General features: G+C 44.3%; 1 protein-coding gene across 2 annotated transcripts in view; it reads right to left on the bottom strand.

Annotated features, from left to right (window-relative positions):
* Nucleotides 1-792: 792 nt before the first annotated feature.
* Nucleotides 793-18954, bottom strand: part of LOC310789494 (uncharacterized protein) — a 41683-nt gene continuing 23521 nt past the window's right edge. For both annotated transcript variants that reach the window (XM_083651140.1, XM_083651139.1), the window contains exons 10-13: nt 13174-13347; nt 10370-10543; nt 10163-10209; nt 793-1567 (exon numbers count right to left, since the gene is read on the bottom strand). In XM_083651140.1, coding sequence (XP_083507266.1) covers nt 1032-1567; nt 10163-10209; nt 10370-10543; nt 13174-13347 — 931 coding nt within the window. In that variant the 3' untranslated portion in view covers nt 793-1031. The remainder of the gene's footprint in view (nt 1568-10162; nt 10210-10369; nt 10544-13173; nt 13348-18954) is intronic.

Raw genomic sequence — 18954 nt, forward strand, 5'->3', positions numbered from 1 at the left:
ATTTATATGCACACTACACAGTCATCTCTTCATGACCTCATATCAACAAGATATGATTTGATTTGAGGAACATTGTAATCACATGTTAAGTCAAAGTTATTAAAAAGTAAAACTTATATAAAAAGTATAGAATCAAATGTTTGAAACCAACACGATCAAACAATGTGAATTTAACCTTAAATTGTTGGAAACATGAGAGATGTTTAGTTTGGTGACATGAATAAAATACAAACATAACAAAGGTCGAAAAGAAAGAGATTTTAACCCAGGCCCGGCTCCAGACCCAAGTTACAGAGGGGGCCTGCCACTAGCTTGGGGGGGCCAAGCTACCCAAGGGGGGTCCGGGGGGATTCTCCCCCGGAAGAAGATTTTGTACATTTTGAAGTAAAATTCGTCAACCTGGTGCATTTGAGAGCAAAATGAAGAGGCTAAATCTGTGAAGAACTACACACATCTCTAATGTGTTGTGACTTTACAAATAATTAGGCCTAAACAATTAATATTAAGTGTATTTACACATTGTGCACAAATTGCATTCATTGTGACAAATTTACAATAGTTAATATCCAGCCAGAATCATTGCAAATGGATGTTCAAAGTAACAGTTAGCAATAGCATTCAGTTAATCAATGCCTAATGACAGCCAGATTCCATGTTAAACTTTAAAACAGAAAAACGGAAAAACGTTTAGCAAAAAAAAAAAAAAAAAAAAAATTTTTTTTTTTTTTTTTTTTTTTGGAATGGGGGGCCAGTTTGTTGAATGGGGGGGCCCGGCCCGGTCAGGCCCGCCCCTAGCGCCGGGCCTGTTTTAACCTGTCAATCATCAACAACAGACTCTCAGGGGAACAATAACTCTGTGTGTGTGTGTGTGTGTGTGTGTGTGTGTGTGTGTGTGTGTGTGTGTGTGTGTGTGTGTGTGTGTGTGTGTGTGTGTGCGTGCGTGCGTGTGTGTGTGTGTGTGTGTGTGTGTGATCCTGTACAGAGTGAAGCATCATGTCAGCAGCTGTGTTTGGTCACATTGTGTTTCTCTCTCACTCTATCTGACACAGAGACACTGAGGTATTATAAGACCAGACATTAAACCCAGGGTACAGAGGTTCAGTGAAGGTGGAGTTGAACGTGTGGAGATGAAACAGTTTGTCAGAGGAAACTGTGTAGAAGGACAGAGAGCCAGCAGGCCAGTCAAGATACACTGCAAATCTGTTAGAGACAGAGGAGGAGGGGAGACGTATGTCTGTGAGTCTGTCATTGTGCCGGGCTCTGTAACTGTTATCAGAGCACAACAGACTCCAGGACTTTTTATTCCATCCAAGCCTACAGTCTTTACCCTCTCCTCTCCTGCTGATTCCTCTGTAAGTCACTCCTATAGCAACCCCTCCTTTCCTCTCCACCTCCCAGTAACAGCGACCAGTCAGACCATCTCTACACAGCAGCTGATGATAGGAGTCAAATCTCTCTGGGTGATCAGGATATGGCTGCATCTCTCTCCACGTCACCTTTCTGTTGTCTTCAGACAGGATGAGCTCTCTGTGTGCTGTGTTTGGGTCCAGTGTGAGTTCACAGGCATCTGATGAGAGAACAAGACTCAATACAGAACCTCTTTTGATTCTAATAGAGCTGTTTATTCTTTGTTGATTTATGAACACTTTGACCTTTAATTTCTTCACACTTTCATGGTGACACATTCTATCAGCCATCATCTTCATTCACAGCAGGACTGAACATTCTGCTTCAAGTCCAAACTCTACTTCAATCTGCCTTTTCTCATGTTGATACCAGCATGAGTAGGACACACACACACACACACACACGCACACACACACGCACACACACACACACGCGTGCGCGCGCGCACAGACGCACGCACGCATGCGCACGCACGCACGCTCGCACGCACACACACACAAACACCTCACACGCCCCCACACACAGATAGCGCTACCTACTGGCAGACACAGAAAGCGGTTTATCTCGAGAACCGTTGATCCAATCGACTTCAAACTCGGGGAGTGTGCTCGGGGGGGGGGACCTAATGGAGTGCAGTGCTGAATTTCGTGCAATTTGGCATAGCGCCACCTACTGGCAAACACAAAAAGTGGTTTATCTCGAGAACCATTTGTCTGATCGACTTCAAACTCGGGGAGTGCGCTTAGGGGCACCAGATGGACTTCAGTGCCGAGTCTCATGGTATTCGGCATAGCACCACCTACTGGCAAACACAAAAAGCACTTTATCTCAATAACCATTAGTCCGATCAACTTCAAACTTGGGCAATGTGCTTAGGGGGACCTGATGGACTGCAGTGCTGAATTTTGTGCAATTTGGCATAGCGCCACCTACTGGCAACACAAACATTTGTCTATCTCGAGAACCATTCGGCAGATGGACTTCACACTCGGGGAGTGCGATTTCAGTCCCGGATTTCATGCAATTTCAGTCCCGGATTTCATGCAATTCAACATAGTGCCACCTACCGATATCTTACACACACACACAACATAATACCAGCCAAATAGATTTGAAAGCCGTAGCGGCCTGATAATACCCTTAGACCTCAGGGTGTTAATATCTCTATCATATTCCTATAGGAGTTGACAGTGTGTCTGTGACCTGAGGGTGTTAACACGTTCACTGCCAATGGCGAGTTGACTCGTCAAAAAAATTCCAACGGTTCACTGCCAATGACGAGTTGAGACGTCAAAAAAAAAAAAAAAAATTTTTTGACGGTGCTACGTGGATCAATGCCCCCCACGTCTCCTATAAAATTATTGGAGCTACCGAACGTGTACAACCCATTCCACCGACCCACTAAGTGGCGACAGTGCTCTCCTGACTAGAGGAAGGCAAGCAAAAAGCAGTGTGATCAAGCCATCCTCATGAAAATGGATTGGCAAAAACGCTTTCGTTTTCGCGCTGATTGCTGGCGGTGCGGGATTGCAAATTTGCATAATAGATTACGGGTGGAACACACTTTGAAACACGCAGCATAAATATGACCAGAATCGCAAAAGCTTCATCAAAGCTCTCAACCAAAACTCCAAGTAACGAGCGAGTCCATCCAGACTTCCTCAAAGAGCGGCCGCGCAGACAGGCACAGCAGCAGCAAAGCAATGAGCCTGGTGACGCGAGGTTACAGCAGCAGCAACGAGCTTGTGACACGGCCGCTGCAGCCAAGAAGACACACACGGAGGGAGGAGTTGGAAGCAGAGGGGGGTTTCCTGCTGTTATGGAGGAAATTACTGTTCAAAACTATTGTTTAGATGTCTGACGTCTTACTGATGCCAAAAATGAATGGTTAAAGTGACTGTTCTATCGAATTTCACAAAAAGCCGTTTATCTCAGAATAATTTTTCTGACGCTGAAACCATGCTGTATTCAACTGCTAATGCTTACATAACTACTAACTCTACAAACTAACTCTTTTAGACAGAGAAAGCACACATTCTATTAGTTCTTTTGAGATATTGTGTGTTCACAAAATCTTAGCAGAAAAGAATCCTCGGGTCTTGAAAGATGAGCCAGAATCCTCAAAAAAACCCTCTGGCAGAACCTACCTACAGTAAAAAAAAAAACGGCTGGCAGTGAATGTGTTAATATCCCTATACTATTCCTATAGATAGATAGATAGATAGATAGATAGATAGATAAATACTTTATTAATCCTGAGGGGAATTCTGTTGTACAGCAGCTTCACAAATAACAAAGTACAGATGAAGGATAAAAAGCATGTTAAAATACTAAAAAAGAAGAGGCAATAAAAAGATAAACAAGATAAAAAAGATAGAGCCAGTACTGGCAGGGACATGGAAATAAGAGAGGTAAACAAGTGCCTGTGCCTGTGCAGTGTGCAAACATATGCATAGAGAAAGTGCCTGCAGTACATACACCAATAAATACTAAAGTTTTAAGTCTCAAGTCTCCAGGTTGCTGGGGCCCCGTCCCCTGCAGGTTGCTGGGGCCACGCCCCCTGCAGGTTGCTGGGGCCACGCCCCCTGCAGGTTGCTGGGGCCACGCCCTCTGCAGGTTGCTAGGGGCCACGCCCCCTGCAGGTTGCTAGGGGCCACGCCCCCTGCAGGTTGCTGGGGCCACGCCCCCTGCAGGTTGCTGGGGCCATTCACCCTGCAGGTTGCTGGGGCCACGCCCTCTGCAGGTTGCTGGGGCCACGTCCCCTGCACAATGGGGAGGCATTGTACAGCCTGATGGCCCGTGGAACAAAAGTGTTCTTGGTACGATCTTTCTTGCAGCTAAGAGAGATCAGCCTGCGACTGAAGGTACTTCTCTGGCTGTCCAGAGTGCTGTAGAGATCAGCCTGCGCGACCAATGCACGGCTTCTCTCCAAACATGGCCGCTTTCAAGCCACTGAGCCCTGAACACTGAGCTGTGTTAACTTTTCCCCACATTTCTTGACCCATGTGGTAGGCTATAAACTTTGATTTGCAACTGTTCGTTTTTAGTCATTTCACCAAGTAAATGTGTTGTGTTGAGAGCATGATTTGAGAGAGATTAAAAGCAGCACAGAGTAGGCAATCAGGGCTGAGAACTAAAACGGCTTTCAGTAAAAAACAAGTTTGGTGATTTCATTCATGTGCTGATGTACGGTCGTTTGAGAGTGAAAGCGCACTCAGTACTGCACATAATAGCGTTTCATTGCGACTTTCACGGGCTGTTCTCACTATTACCATTGTACAATACATGCTGATCACTTGGCTGATCACTTCTGATAGTATAATAGCATCTGCCCCAGCGCGAGGTCCGCACGGTGACTCCCGGAGACTCGCGGAGCTCCTCCCCCACGGAGCTTGCTCGAGTATAATGAGCCCTTTACACCAACCGACAAAGTCCTCGACCAGGCCCCTGTACTCCTCCTCCTGCCCCCCCTGATACACCCAACAATGGCGGTGTCATCCGAGTATTTCTGTATGTGGCATGACTCTGTGTTGTGCTGAAAGTCTGCAGTGTAAATATGGAACAGGACAGGAGCGAGAACAGTCCCCTGTGGGGCCCCCGTACTACTCACCACCGTCTCGGAGACACAGTCCCGCAGTCTTACGTACTGTGGTCTTCCGGTTAGGTAGTCAGTAATCCAGGTTACCAGGGGGGCGTCGACCTGCACCTCTTCCAGCTTGTCTCTCAGCAGGCGGGGCTGGCAGGGGTTGACAGTTTATCAGTGGCCTCAGGGTGTTAATATCCCTATAATATTCCTATAGGGGTTGACAGTGTGTCTGTTACCTCAGGGTGTTAATATCCCTGAGGTAACAGGGATATTAATCACAAATGCTTAGTGCCAGGATAGGCCTTTGGAGGGCGGTGTGGGACCAATAGAGGTGACATTCTCCCTCTTAGAATACACTGGACCATCTTCAATGACTAAAAAGCTGTTATATTAACACATTGAGTGCCAGCCATTTTTTCATCCTGTAGGTAAGTTGTGCCAGGTTTTTTTTTGAGGATTCTGGCTCATTTTACAAGAGCCGAGGATTATTTTCTGTTAAGAATTCATGAACACCAATCATCTAAAAATAACTAATAGAATGTGTGCTTTCTCTGTCTAAAAGAGTTAGTTTGCAGAGTTAGTAGTTATGTAGATATTAGCCGTTGAGTACAGCATGGTTTCAGCGTCTGGAAATTTATTCAGAGATAAATGGCTTTTTGTGAAACAGTCACTTTAACCATTCATTTTTGGCATCAGTAAGACCGTCAGACATTCTAAACAATAGTTTTGAACAGTAATTTCCTCCATAACAACAGGAAACACCCCTCTCATTCAAACTCCTCCCTCCGTGTGTCTTCTCCTCCTTCCTCCTGGCTCTACAGCGGGCGTGTCAGAAGCGCGTTGCTGCTGCCTGCCTGCCTGCCTGCGTGCCTGCCTGCCTGCTTGCCTGCGTGCGGACGCTCCTTGTGCGAGTCAAGATGGGCCGGGGAATGCGTGGGCGATGGGCAGATGTTGATTCTGGCCTTTCTGAGGTGTTTCAAAGTGTGTTTCACCTATAATCTATTTTGCAAATCGCTCTCCGCTCTCTGTGTGCGGCTGCCTGCGCGGCCGCTCTCGGGCAAGACAAGTGTGGAATGGATTACTGTAAAATCGCCTCGCCATTTCCTTGAATGGCTTGCTCCCGCGGCAGTTTTTTCTTTGATTTCGCTCGTCTGGGGGAGCACTGTCAACACTTAGTGGGTCGGTAAAATAGATTATACACATTCTCTTGCTCCAATAGTGATCTCGAAGATGTAAAAGTTGTTGATTGATGTCCCACCGTCAAAAAAAAAAATGTTTATGTAAGACGAGATATCTCGGCTCTGGCACTCAAGCGTTGGATTATGTAAGACGAATTATCTCGGCTATGGCACTTAACGTGTTAAGGTGAAAAAGTTACGGGGTTAAGTTAAGGGGTTTTAAAGCTCCCCTCCTGTCAGTTTCTCCTCCCTGTTTCATCGTTGATGTTCTATGAAAACGTACATGTGCACGCGCTGTAACAAAGAGCTTACATTGATAAGAACCAAAGCCTAATAGTTTGTTCCACTGCAACATAATGACTGGAGGCGCTGTTGTAAAAGAAGCAGAACAGTGTCTTCTTGTCTATCTTGTCTTCAGTAAACTCTTTGTCTGCAATACAATGGAAATGAGCGGCCATACTGTTTCTGGTCATATCTCAGTGAAAAACGTTATTTAAGAAGCCAAAACTTTGCTTATTGTCAACAAACCGGCCAACAGATATGAAAGCTGATGGGCTTTATGGAAAGAGCGTGACTCAAACCGGTTAAAAGTTATTATCGCACCATCTTGAGCCTGGTGAACTTGAACACCTATGACTTACAGAGGGATTTATCAGATGCACACAAACAAGAAGAAAGGAAAAAAACGTTTGCAAGCTGCTGCGGGCATATTGGGAGAATAACAGCGATAGGTCCTCTGGCAGATCAGGTCGTTAAGTTTATTATGTCCGAGGAGTCTATTTAACGAGCAACTTTCAATATTCATCTGATCGACTTTATGGATCACAGAGGCAGCAATGCATACAGGTAACACAAGGCTTTCCTCCTTTTGGTTCCAGTTTTTTGTAAAGCATATTCCCATGTTGTGAAGTAGCCTAATTACGTCTGTTCTGAAAGCGTGTTGACTGGACGCCCGCGTGTCAAACAGCTGCAGTCTGCTTTTAATAACGTTGTCGGTATCGATGTCAATATAGACCACTTGGTTTCTCCTTTTAAAAGTTTGACTGGTTATGTCACTTTCAGAAGAGCAGAACTCGTCTCAGGCACGGTGGGTGACGCGAGGCGTACAGCTGCTCGAGTGAATATTCACCACAGAGTTGGGATATAGGCTACTAAGAGCACAGTGTGAATACTATAATGTTAGTTGTTTTTCATAAGGAAACGCACAACAGGCGAGACACACTGCAGATATGCTTATTGCTTTGGTTAACTTATTTCTGATAGAACTTCCATCTGGAGGTCACAGAACAAAAGGTGGAACAAAATGATACTACCTCTGGTCACAGAACAAAAGGTGGAACAAAATGATACTACCTCTGGTCACAGAACAAAAGGTGGAACAAAATGATACTACCTCTGGTCACAGAACAAAAGGTGGAACAAAATGATACTACCTCTGGTCACAGAACAAAAGGTGGAACAAAATGATACTACCTCTGGTCACGGAACAAAAGGTGGAACAAAATGATACTACCTCTGGTCACGGAACAAAAGGTGGAACAAAATGATACTACCTCTGGTCACAGAACAAAAGGTGAAACAAAATGATACTACCTCTGGTCACAGAACAAAAGGTGAAACAAAATGATACTACCTCTGGTCACGGAACAAAAGGTGGAACAAAATGATACTACCTCTGGTCACAGAACAAAAGGTGAAACAAAATGATACTACCTCTGGTCACAGAACAAAAGGTGGAACAAAATGATACTACCTCTGGTCACGGAACAAAAGGTGGAACAAAATGATACTACCTCTGGTCACAGAACAAAAGGTGGAACAAAATGATACTACCTCTGGTCACAGAACAAAAGGTGGAACAAAATGATACTACCTCTGGTCACAGAACAAAAGGTGAAACAAAATGATACTACCTCTGGTCACAGAACAAAAGGTGGAACAAAATGATACTACCTCTGGTCACGGAAACAAGGTGGAACAAAATGATACTACCTCTGGTCACAGAACAAAAGGTGGAACAAAATGATACTACCTCTGGTCACAGAACAAAAGGTGAAACAAAATGATACTACCTCTGGTCACAGAACAAAAGGTGGAACAAAATGATACTACCTCTGGTCACGGAAACAAGGTGGAACAAAATGATACTACCTCTGGTCACGGAACAAAAGGTGGAACAAAATGATACTACCTCTGGTCACAGAACAAAAGGTGAAACAAAATGATACTACCTCTGGTCACAGAACAAAAGGTGGAACAAAATGATACTACCTCTGGTCACAGAACAAAAGGTGGAACAAAATGATACTACCTCTGGTCACAGAACAAAAGGTGGAACAAAATGATACTACCTCTGGTCACAGAACAAAAGGTGGAACAAAATGATCCTCCACTCCACATTGATCACAGGAGGCGAGGCGTAATAATCCCACAACGATCATGGCTTTCACAGACTGTGTAAAAGGTGCTTTAGTTAGCAAACGTAGCCAATGGGCTAACAGCTAGCTAATGCCAGAGGGGCTAACACCAGCTATTTGCTGTAACATATTGTAATGTATTATCTGAATATCATACGTCACTCATCTGATGTCATCACCCGTTTTTACCAACAGCTCATTTTTTAGGACTTTGTGCCCAAAATAAAGTTATTTGTCATCAAAATACACTGGTGAACACTGTGGCTAATCAGCAGACCAGGGCAGAACCCAGCAACACATGAAATATCTACAATAAAATTGGGAGTGTGGACGTCCAACTGACGTCCGGCAGGTGGGCCTTGTACCATTTTTTCCCATTGAGTTGATGGATTAAACCCAGCCAAAATCAAGAAGGGAGAAGAGGAGTGATGTCATCAGACAGTTGTGATGGCTAAGTGGGTGGGCCTCAGTGATGTCATCAGACAGTTGTGATGGCTAAGTTGGTGGATGGGCCTAGAGGTCTCACGCGCACTCAAGCAATTGTGATGTCGTCATTGTCACACAATAAATTGTGTGATGTCACTCACACATAAATGATCAATGATTTAAGACCTCACCTATGATTTCACTGATGATGTCAGAAACACTGTGACATAATCACCAATGAATCACAACGTTTAGCGGAGGAATACGGTAGTTGTACGGTTGGGAGAAAAAGCAGTGCCGAATGAGACGGCTGTTTGGCGGAAAAGTAAAGCTGAAAATTGTCAAAATAGAGCGTACATGTACACAGATATTGATTTGTTTAGGTGGGCGTTGTTTTAGGTGGCTAAATTATGTTTTAGTTTTTGGCCCAGTGTACTAGAGAGACAGAGCTGTGGAGCCTCCACAGCTCTGTCTCTGGAGGCTGTTGCTTCAGAGTGCCGGGTCTCTATACACGGTGCGCTCAGCGTCCAGAACACTACCTATTTCAGTTAGTGTATGGAACTAGCTGATAGGACCCCACTTCAAACAAACCGAACTATCCCTTTAAGGATGCCAACTGCCATAAAACACAGAAGAAGAACCTGAGAAAATGGAAGTGCTGAAGGGTTGTAGCTATTGCGCAACACAGGTGAAAACCTATATGCACAGTCCTATGGTCTCACAGTCGCAGAACGTACGTGCTAGTTGAGCGTCGGCTGTAGTCTTTGCAGTGTGTTCAAGTGCACACAGGAGACGTGAGGTGATACAACAGTCGGCATTCTTTGCCGCTAGTCTTTTGAAGTTTTGGTGGTGTGTTGCAGCCTTAAGATATCTGCTGGAGAAAATACAATCCATGCACAGACGTACCTCCTATAGGTCCACAAATTTCACATGTATTTTTAAGCCCCGCCAGCAAAAATTGTGTCTAAAAGTATTAATATTGAATGTCATATGTCCAATTTGCACTATTCAACACTGCATTTTCTGAGGGTCCCAGAAACGCGCTCGTCAGGTTTGAAGTCGATCGAACGAACAGTTCTCGAGATGTGTGATAAACTGAGAACATACAGACAGACGGTCATGCATTTATTAGGGAGATACACACTTACACTTCCTCAGACCTGGTTTCAACCTCTGGACTCCACCATGGTCCACACTGTGGGGGAAACAAAGTCAGACCAGAAAATTCTATTTGATGACAGAAACAAAACCTTCCCTATGAAGGGTTTTCCATATAATAGAAGTATAATAGTTCGTTATTTATGGAAGGGGTCACTGGAGGAAATAGGTGAGGGTGATGCTTTTCAAATATATACCTGAGAGAGTCCAGTCTCCAGTGTGGATCCTCCAGTCCAGCAGAGAGTAGCTCCACTCCTGGGCCTCCTGGATGATTGTAGCGCAGGTCCAGCTCTCTCAGATGGGATGGGTTGGAGCTCAGAGCTGAGGCCAGAGAAGCACAGCCTTCCTCTGTGAGCTGACAGCCTGACAAACTGCACACACACACACACACACACACACACACACACACACACACACACACACACACACACACACACACACACACACACACACACACACACACACACACACACACACACAGACACACACACATACACACACACACAAATCAAGCCATGTCAGATTTTATTAGTAACCTACTGTGAAATTAGTTGTGATAATGCCGTCAAATTCTAGCAAAACGGTTACTGCCTCATACAGTTGGCTAGTCAGCTCTGTGGTTATTTGCTCCAGTTTGAGAGTTCCCTACTCATTGTCTGAAAGGATATTAGAAGTCCTTTCTGCTTTTTCAGGTTTCAACAACTGAGGCAGCACAAAGAGGAAAGAATGAAATGCCCTCATGGAAAGTCATCCACAGGGGCTATGAAGGGCTAAATGTTGGTATCACACCTGGTTTAAAAAATGGACAGAGAAAATCATCCACAGGTGTTTGTCTGTCGATAGTAATCTGTATGTAAAGCAGGATAACATTTGCTAACAACATTGTTGTTGGCAGTTGTTGGGGAATGTTTGATTGGTGTGCTATGGGCTAAAGGATTACAGGTCTTCACAGGTCCAAAATGACAGGCCCAGACCCTAATGGACCTGGGAAACTTGTGCCCGAACACGGATTGGACCTGTCTATTATTAGAAACCTGAGACCGAGACCCGGACAGAACCGATAAATGTCAGACCTGGACCCGTATAGAACCAAGCATACCGGACCCGTACATAACCAAGAAATACTGAGGAAGAGACTAGCGGTGCCAACATCAAAGTTGCTCGCTAATTGCTATTACAAGTTGTATAAATGAAACTTTGTGCATCTGTCTTACCTAACGTTAATGTGTTTTTCCCTGGTTGCTCATGCCAGACACTGCAGTACAGACACTGCCTGACCGTGACGTAATGCATAATCCATTCAATGATCCTTACCAATAAAGATTGTAATGCTAATAAAAATAAATCCATGTTTTCTGTTATCCTTCTTGCTGATTGAAAAGCCATGGCTAACGTTAAAGAGATACGCCAACATCTTCACTTCACTGTGCGTGCATTAGAAAGCACGTTTCACTCCTCAGTCCTCACTGCAAACATTAGCCAGATAGCACTACAATGGCAGTCAATGGCACCGCCATTCAGTCACTCAAAATACACATTCTAACAGCACCAGAAACACTCACATGTATAGGTTGTGACTTGTGTACTCACCGCGTGATGAAATAATAATAAGTTAATAAAAGTTAATAATAAATAATACATAAATAAATAATAAGTTACAGGAAATAGTGATTTTTAAAGTAAATTAGTAAGTAGGCCTATGTGTGTAGTGCGAAGTATGTGTGTGCATGCGCACAAATGCGCCTCAGGCAAATAAGGAAATAATTTTCGTTGAAGAGGGAACCCTCTTGCTAGTTATTCTGGCTATGGATTTACTTGCAGTTTGTGACAACAAAGACTCACATGCGGCACGCACTGTGTTTTCATATCGTCGCTGTCGTTCCAGGACCTCGAATCTCCAAAACAGCAACTTTTCAGGAAGTTAAAAAAACCTGTTTGCTCTTAAAATACTGAACCAAACGTCATCAAAGTTGGCACATGTCTTAATTATAGTTAGTTTACCGCTGAATGTGTCATTACTTTATTAATATCTTACCTGGAAAAGCTCAAATGATGTTGTTTATATTATCAGTCCGACTTGGAAGCACTTTCTCCCGACCAGTCAGGCGGGAGAGAGTCGTATGCTCATGCACGAGCCCCAAGCTCCGGGCCGCGGGGGCGCGTGCAGGAGCAACAGCGTGCCCCTCGCCTCTCTCATGGCCGAGGCGGGGGCTTTGGCATGGGCATGAGAACAGTCTGACATAACGTAGCGTTAACGTTACTTTATTCTCGTCAAAAACCACTCCGATTTGCATGTTAAAACAATTTTGCAGCCTAGGAATAACTGGAAAACATTGTATTGATCTATTAACGTCAGAGGAAGCCAGGATTAGTCAAAACGATATCAGAAATATACAGCACGTCTGCCATGTGACTTTTCCGGGTTTACTGTCCTGCGTGGGGGGGTACAGACAGAGGTAGGGGGCGAATTTCGAGGTTTGACTGACAAATTGAGAGCGAATGGCGTTACGAGATTTACTCACAAGCTCGTTTTAATGCTTTTCCATTGGTTGCATTTGTTAAAAACCACACAGAGACGTGAAGGGTGACCAATGGCACTGATTTATGAAAAAAAGTAAAAAAGTGAAAAAAGGGACATTCGAGGTCCTGCCACAACAGCGACGATATGTTTCTCTCGTGATCAGCACTGATCACGGGGCTTCTTGGATTCACTCGGGTATTACACATAATGATAAACCGACCTGGGACCCGTGGTGATAGAATCGGACCCGACCCGGACCCTAATTGACCATAATAAATATGGACCCGGCCCCGGCCCCGTACAGGTCTCGGGTCGGGTCCTAGGGTCCGAGTAGACCCGTGAAGACCTCTCCATGTCGAATCTGACCAAACATCTCCAAACAATGACAAACATCAATGGCACACCAAACAAACATCTGTGTTTGTCTGTGTTTGTTGGAGAATGTTTGATTGGTGTACCATTGGCTTAAGGGATACTGACCTGAGACTCTCCAGTCTACAGTGTGGACTCTCCAGTCCAGCAGAGAGCAGCTTCAATGCTGTATCTTGCAAGTCGTTGTTACTCAGGTCCAGCTCTCTTAGATGGGAGGGGTTGGAGCTCAGAGCTGAGGCCAGAGAAGCACAGCTTTCCTCTGTGAGCTGACAGCCTGACAAACTGCACACACACACACACACACACACACACACACACACACACAGACACACACACATACACACACACACAAATCAAGCCATGTCAGATTTTATTAGTAACCTACTGTGAAATTAGTTGTGATAATGCCGTCAAATTCTAGCAAAACGGTTACTGCCACATACAGTTGGTCAGTCAGCTCTGTGGTTATTTGCTTCAGTTTGATAGTTCCCTACTCACTGTCTGACAGAATATTAGAAGCCCTTTCTGCTTTTTCAGGTTTCAACAACTGAGGCAGCACAGAGAGGAAAGAATGAAATGCCCTCATGGAAAGTCATTCACAGGGGCTATGAAGGGCTAAATGTTGGTATCACACCTGGTTTAAAAAATACATGGACAGAGAAAATCATCCACAGGTGTTTGTCTGTCGATAGTAATCTGTATGTAAAGCAGGATAACATTTGCTAACAACATTGTTGTTGGCAGTTGTTGGGGAATGTTTGATTGGTGTGCTATGGGCTAAAGGATTACAGGTCTTCACAGGTCCAAAATGACAGACCCAGACCCTAATGGACCTGGGAAACTTGTGCCCGAACACGGATTGGACCCGTCTATTATTAGAAACCTGAGACCGAGACCCGGACAGAACCGATAAATGTCAGACCTGGACCCGTATAGAACCAAACATACTGGACCCGTACAGAACCAAGAAATACTGAGGAAGAGACTAGCGGTGCCAACATCAAAGTTGCTCGCTAATTGCTATTACAAGTTGTATAAATGAAACTTTGTGCATCTGTCTTACCTAACGTTAATGTGTTCTCCCCTGGTTGCTCATGCCAGACACTGCAGTACAGACACTGCCTGACCGTGACGTAATGCATAATCCATTCAATGATCCTTACCAATAAAGATTGTAATGCTAATAAAAATAAATCCATGTTTTCTGTTATCCTTCTTGCTGATTGAAAAGCCATGGCTAACGTTAAAGAGATACGCCAACATCTTCACTTCACTGTGCATGCATTAGAAAGCACGTTTCACTCCTCAGTCCTCACTGCAAACATTAGTCAGATACAGGGCTGTAGTGGTGGCTAAACGCACGTAAACGGCGTTTACGTACCTTTTTCAATGCTCTGCAGCGTTTAGGCACCTTTTAAGATCGTTTACTCACATGTTTAAATCGTTTATGCACACTTATTATTGCACGAGTTTTAACACGTTCGCGTAAACTCCGTTGATGCGGAGACCACGCCAAGCACGTCACACACCAAAAGAAAAGAAAAAAGATTACACATGGGCATGGCACTGACCAGGATCTCCGCGAACCGTAGCCTATTTTTGTGGAGCGCTCCGCGGGAAAGGTACACGGCCCCGGTCACGTTGGTGCCTTTATCGAGCTGTGCTTGCCTGCCCAGACAGCGCTCCCTTCAAACAACTTAAACGGTGCCATTCTGCCAGCGATGCGCAATGCGCATTTGGAGACCAGCTCATGGTGAGCTGAACATAGGTAAGGTTGGTTAAAAATGTGTGTCCGGAGTGGGGAAAATCATATAGGCTCACCGTTTTACAACTGAAGAGTGAATCATGATTGATTTCCCTCTGATCAAGTAAAGTTTGTAACATTAGGTGCGTGCGAGTCGACTTGAATAGTCCAGGTGCTACTGTATAAAGCCAATATAATACGACCATGTTGAAAACTATCTAGAAACATACTGGTGTTTGTTGTGCCGAGATCTGTAGCCTATAAATAAATATTGGCTGACTAAAATTTAGTGGCCAGAGTGGCAGAACCACTTTTATTTCCATGTACAGTATGTTGTCTACCTATCCTTGCCCAATGTGTTTGTGGACAGTTTGAATTATATATTGGTATTCAAGAATCACAGATTCAATCTGTCTACATACTTTTAGCTATAAAGCTGAAGCTGACAATCACAGGTACAGTGTGTGTGAGAGAGAGAACTATATTACTCTTCAAACTGTATATACTGGGTTCATACAATGTCCTTTAAAGTAGGCTACCTACTACTTTTCATACCTGGAGAAATTCAACAAATGTTCAATAAATACATTTTATATTTTATTGATTTATATTATATTGATTGTTTAGGCCTAATTATTTTATGTGTGTAGTTCATTTTGCTCTCAAATGCACCAGGTTGATGAATTTTACTTTAAAATGTAAAAAAAAAAATCTTCCGGGGGAGAATCCCCCCGGACCCCCCTTGAGGGGCAAGGCCCATCCCATAGCCAGCTACTTTTTCTATCTGGCTGGCTACTCAGAAATGTGGGGGAACCCCCTGATATACCTTATAGGGCTATATGATTCAGATTAAGTTGTTCTATATACTCTCATATTTTGTCTTGCATATCGGTCACGGAAGCTTATTTATCCGCCGTTATAACACTGCCGGTGCCGCGTGAGAAAGCTGCCTCGAGTCAAAAGTATAGTTTACCCACCTTATTTTTTACCACTACAGCACTGGTCAGATAGCACTACAATGGCAGTCTATGGCACCGCCATTCAGTCACCCAAAATACACATTCTAACAGCACCAGAAACACTCACATGTATATGTTGTGACTTGTGTACTCACCACGTGATGAAATAATAATAATAAGCTAATAAAAGTTAACACGTTCACTGCCAATGACGTATTAATCCGTCAAAAAAATCTAACGGTTGACTGCCAATGACGTATTAATACGTCAAAAAAATGATTTTTTTTTTTTTGACCGTGGGATGTGCATCTAACCCTTTTACATCTCTTATATAAGTATTGGACGTGTACAACGTGTACAACCCATTCCACCGACACACTAAGTGGCGACAGTGCTCTCCCAGACTAGAGGAAGGCAAGCAAAAAGCAGTGTGAGGAAGCCATTCTCGTGAAAATGGAAACGCTTTCGTTTTCGCGCTGATTGCTGGCGGTGCGGGATTGCAAATTTGCATAATAGATTACGGGTGGAACACACTTTGAAACACGCAGCATAAATAAGACCAGAATCGCAAAAGCTTCATCAAAGCTCTCAACACAAACCACAAGAAACGAGCGAGCCGATCCAGACTTGCACAGCGGCCGCCAGCAGACAGGCAGAGCAGCAGCAGAAGCAGTGAGCCTGGTGACGCGAGGTTACAGGAGCAGCAGCAACGAGCTTGTGACATGCCCGCTGCAGCCAAGAAGAACACACACGGAGGGAGGAGTTTGAAGTAGAGGGGTGTTTCCTGCTGTTATGGAGGAAATTACTGTTCAAAACTATTGTTTAGATGTCTGACGTCTTACTGATGCCAAAAATGAATGGTTAAAGTGACTGTTCTATCGAATTTCACAAAAAGCCGTTTATCTCAGAATAATTTTTCTGACGCTGAAACCATGCTGTATTCAACTGCTAATGCTTACATAACTACTAACTCTACAAACTAACTCTTTTAGACAGAGAAAGCACACATTCTATTAGTTCTTTTGAGATATTGTGTGTTCACAAAATCTTAGCAGAAAAGAATCCTCGGGTCTTGAAAGATGAGCCAGAATCCTCAAAAAAACCCTCTGGCAGAACCTACAGTAAAAAAAAAAACGGCTGGCAGTGAATGTGTTAATAATAAATAATACATAAATAAATAATAAGTTACAGGAAACAGTGATTTTTAAAGTAAATTAGTAAGTAGGCCTATGTGTGTAGTGCGAAGTATGTGTGTGCATGCGCACAAATGCGCCTCAGGCAAATAAGGAAATAATTTTCGTTGAAGAGGGAACCCTCTTGCTAGTTATTCTCGCTATGGATTTACTTGCAGTTTGTGACAACAAAGACTCACATGCGGCGCGCACTGTGTTTTCATATCGTCGCTGTCGTTCCAGGACCTCAAATCTCCAAAACAGCAACTTTTCAGGAAGTTAAAAAAACCTGTTTGCTCTTAACTCATTGAGTGCCAGCCACTTTTGGAGAACGGACGCTCCCAGTGCCAGAGTTTCAGAGCGTTTTCAGTGATTTCTCGAGGCCCACAGAATATTGTGTGATATTACTATGTAAACACCGAACACGTAAAAAGAACAAGGAGACTCTATTGTATCATCAGCAAAAAAAAAGTTTATTGATACCATTTTCCGTTCTTTAGTTATCAGCCGGAGAAGATAGGTCAAAAACAGCAAAAATATGCTTTTCTATCAGGAAGCTGAGATATTCACCCTTTTGTGAAATGCAGCATTTCAAGCACATTCACTGACTCTAGATAATATCTTCTGATGATGTGACCTGGTTTAGTTCTGTGGTGCATGCGTGCCCCACCCCCCTGTCCCCCCCTCTCCCCGCCTCTCCCCGAGTCAGCTGAAACTCCTCCCCACACGCACAAAGTCTATTCGGAGCCTCTGTTTTTGCGCCGCGCGGCTCCTGGCAGCTCACAGCAGCAACGAGGAAATGCCTAACGCTACTGCAGGTAAGGGTTGGCCCTTCGGCGTTGGGTGCTGCCTTTCTGGTGGGTAATCATGTGAAGAAACTATGCAGACAGACAGACAGGCAGAGGAGCTCAGTTGTGTGCGCGGATTGATTGCTGTTGGCAAGCAGCCCAGAGCCATCTACATGATGGCTCTGCGCTGCAGCATGAGCGTGGTTTGTCTTTGATCACGGCTTTGTCAGGCTGTATTCCTGACATTTCTGTCATCTGGAGAGCACTGTCGCCACCTAATGGCTCGGTAAAATAGGTTATAGACATTCAACATGTCCCAGAATTTTACAGGACATAGATCTGGCTTCGATGGACATCCCCCCGTCAAAAAACGCAATTGACGACAATCGTCGTCTACGTCAGTATTTGAATTGACGACAGCTGTCGTCATTGGCACTCAATGAGTTAAAATACTGAACCAAACGTCGTCAAAGTTGGCACATGTCTTAATTATAGTTAGTTTACCGCTGAATGTGTCATTACTTTATTAATATCTTACCTGGATAAGCTCAAATGATGTTGTTTATATTATCAGTCCGACTTGGAAGCACTTTCTCCCGGCCAGTCAGGCGGGAGAGAGTCGTATGCTCATGCACGAGCCCCAAGCTCCGGGCCGCGGGGGCGCGCGCAGGAGCAACAGCGTGCCCCTTGCCTCTCTCATGGCCGAGACGGGGGCTTTGGCATGGGCATGAGAACAGTCTGACATAACGTAGCGTTAACGTTACTTTATTCTCGTCAAAAACCACTCCGATTTGCATGTTAAAACAAGTTTGCAGCCTAGGAATAACTGGAAAACATTGTATTGATCTATTAACGTCAGAGGAAGCCAGGATTAGTCAAAACGATATCAGAAATATACAGCACGTCTGCCGTGTGACTTTTCCGGGTTTACTGTCCTGCGTGGGGGGGTACAGACGGAGGTAGGGGGCAAATTTCGAGGTTTGACTGGCAGATTGAGGGCGAATGGCGTTACGAGATTTACTCACAAGCTCGTTTTAATGCTTTTCCATTGGTTGCATTTGTTAAAAACCACACAGAGACGTGAAGGGTGACCAATGGCACTGATTTATGAAAAAAAGTAAACAACAGCGACGATATGTTTCTCTCGTGATCAGCACTGATCACGGGTCTTCTTGGATTCACTCGGGTATTACACATAATGATAAACCGACCTGGGACCCGTGGTG

The sequence above is a fragment of the Poromitra crassiceps genome (genome assembly GCF_964638095.1).
Source record: "Poromitra crassiceps genome assembly, chromosome: 14".
NCBI classification, from domain to species: domain Eukaryota; kingdom Metazoa; phylum Chordata; class Actinopteri; order Beryciformes; family Melamphaidae; genus Poromitra; species Poromitra crassiceps.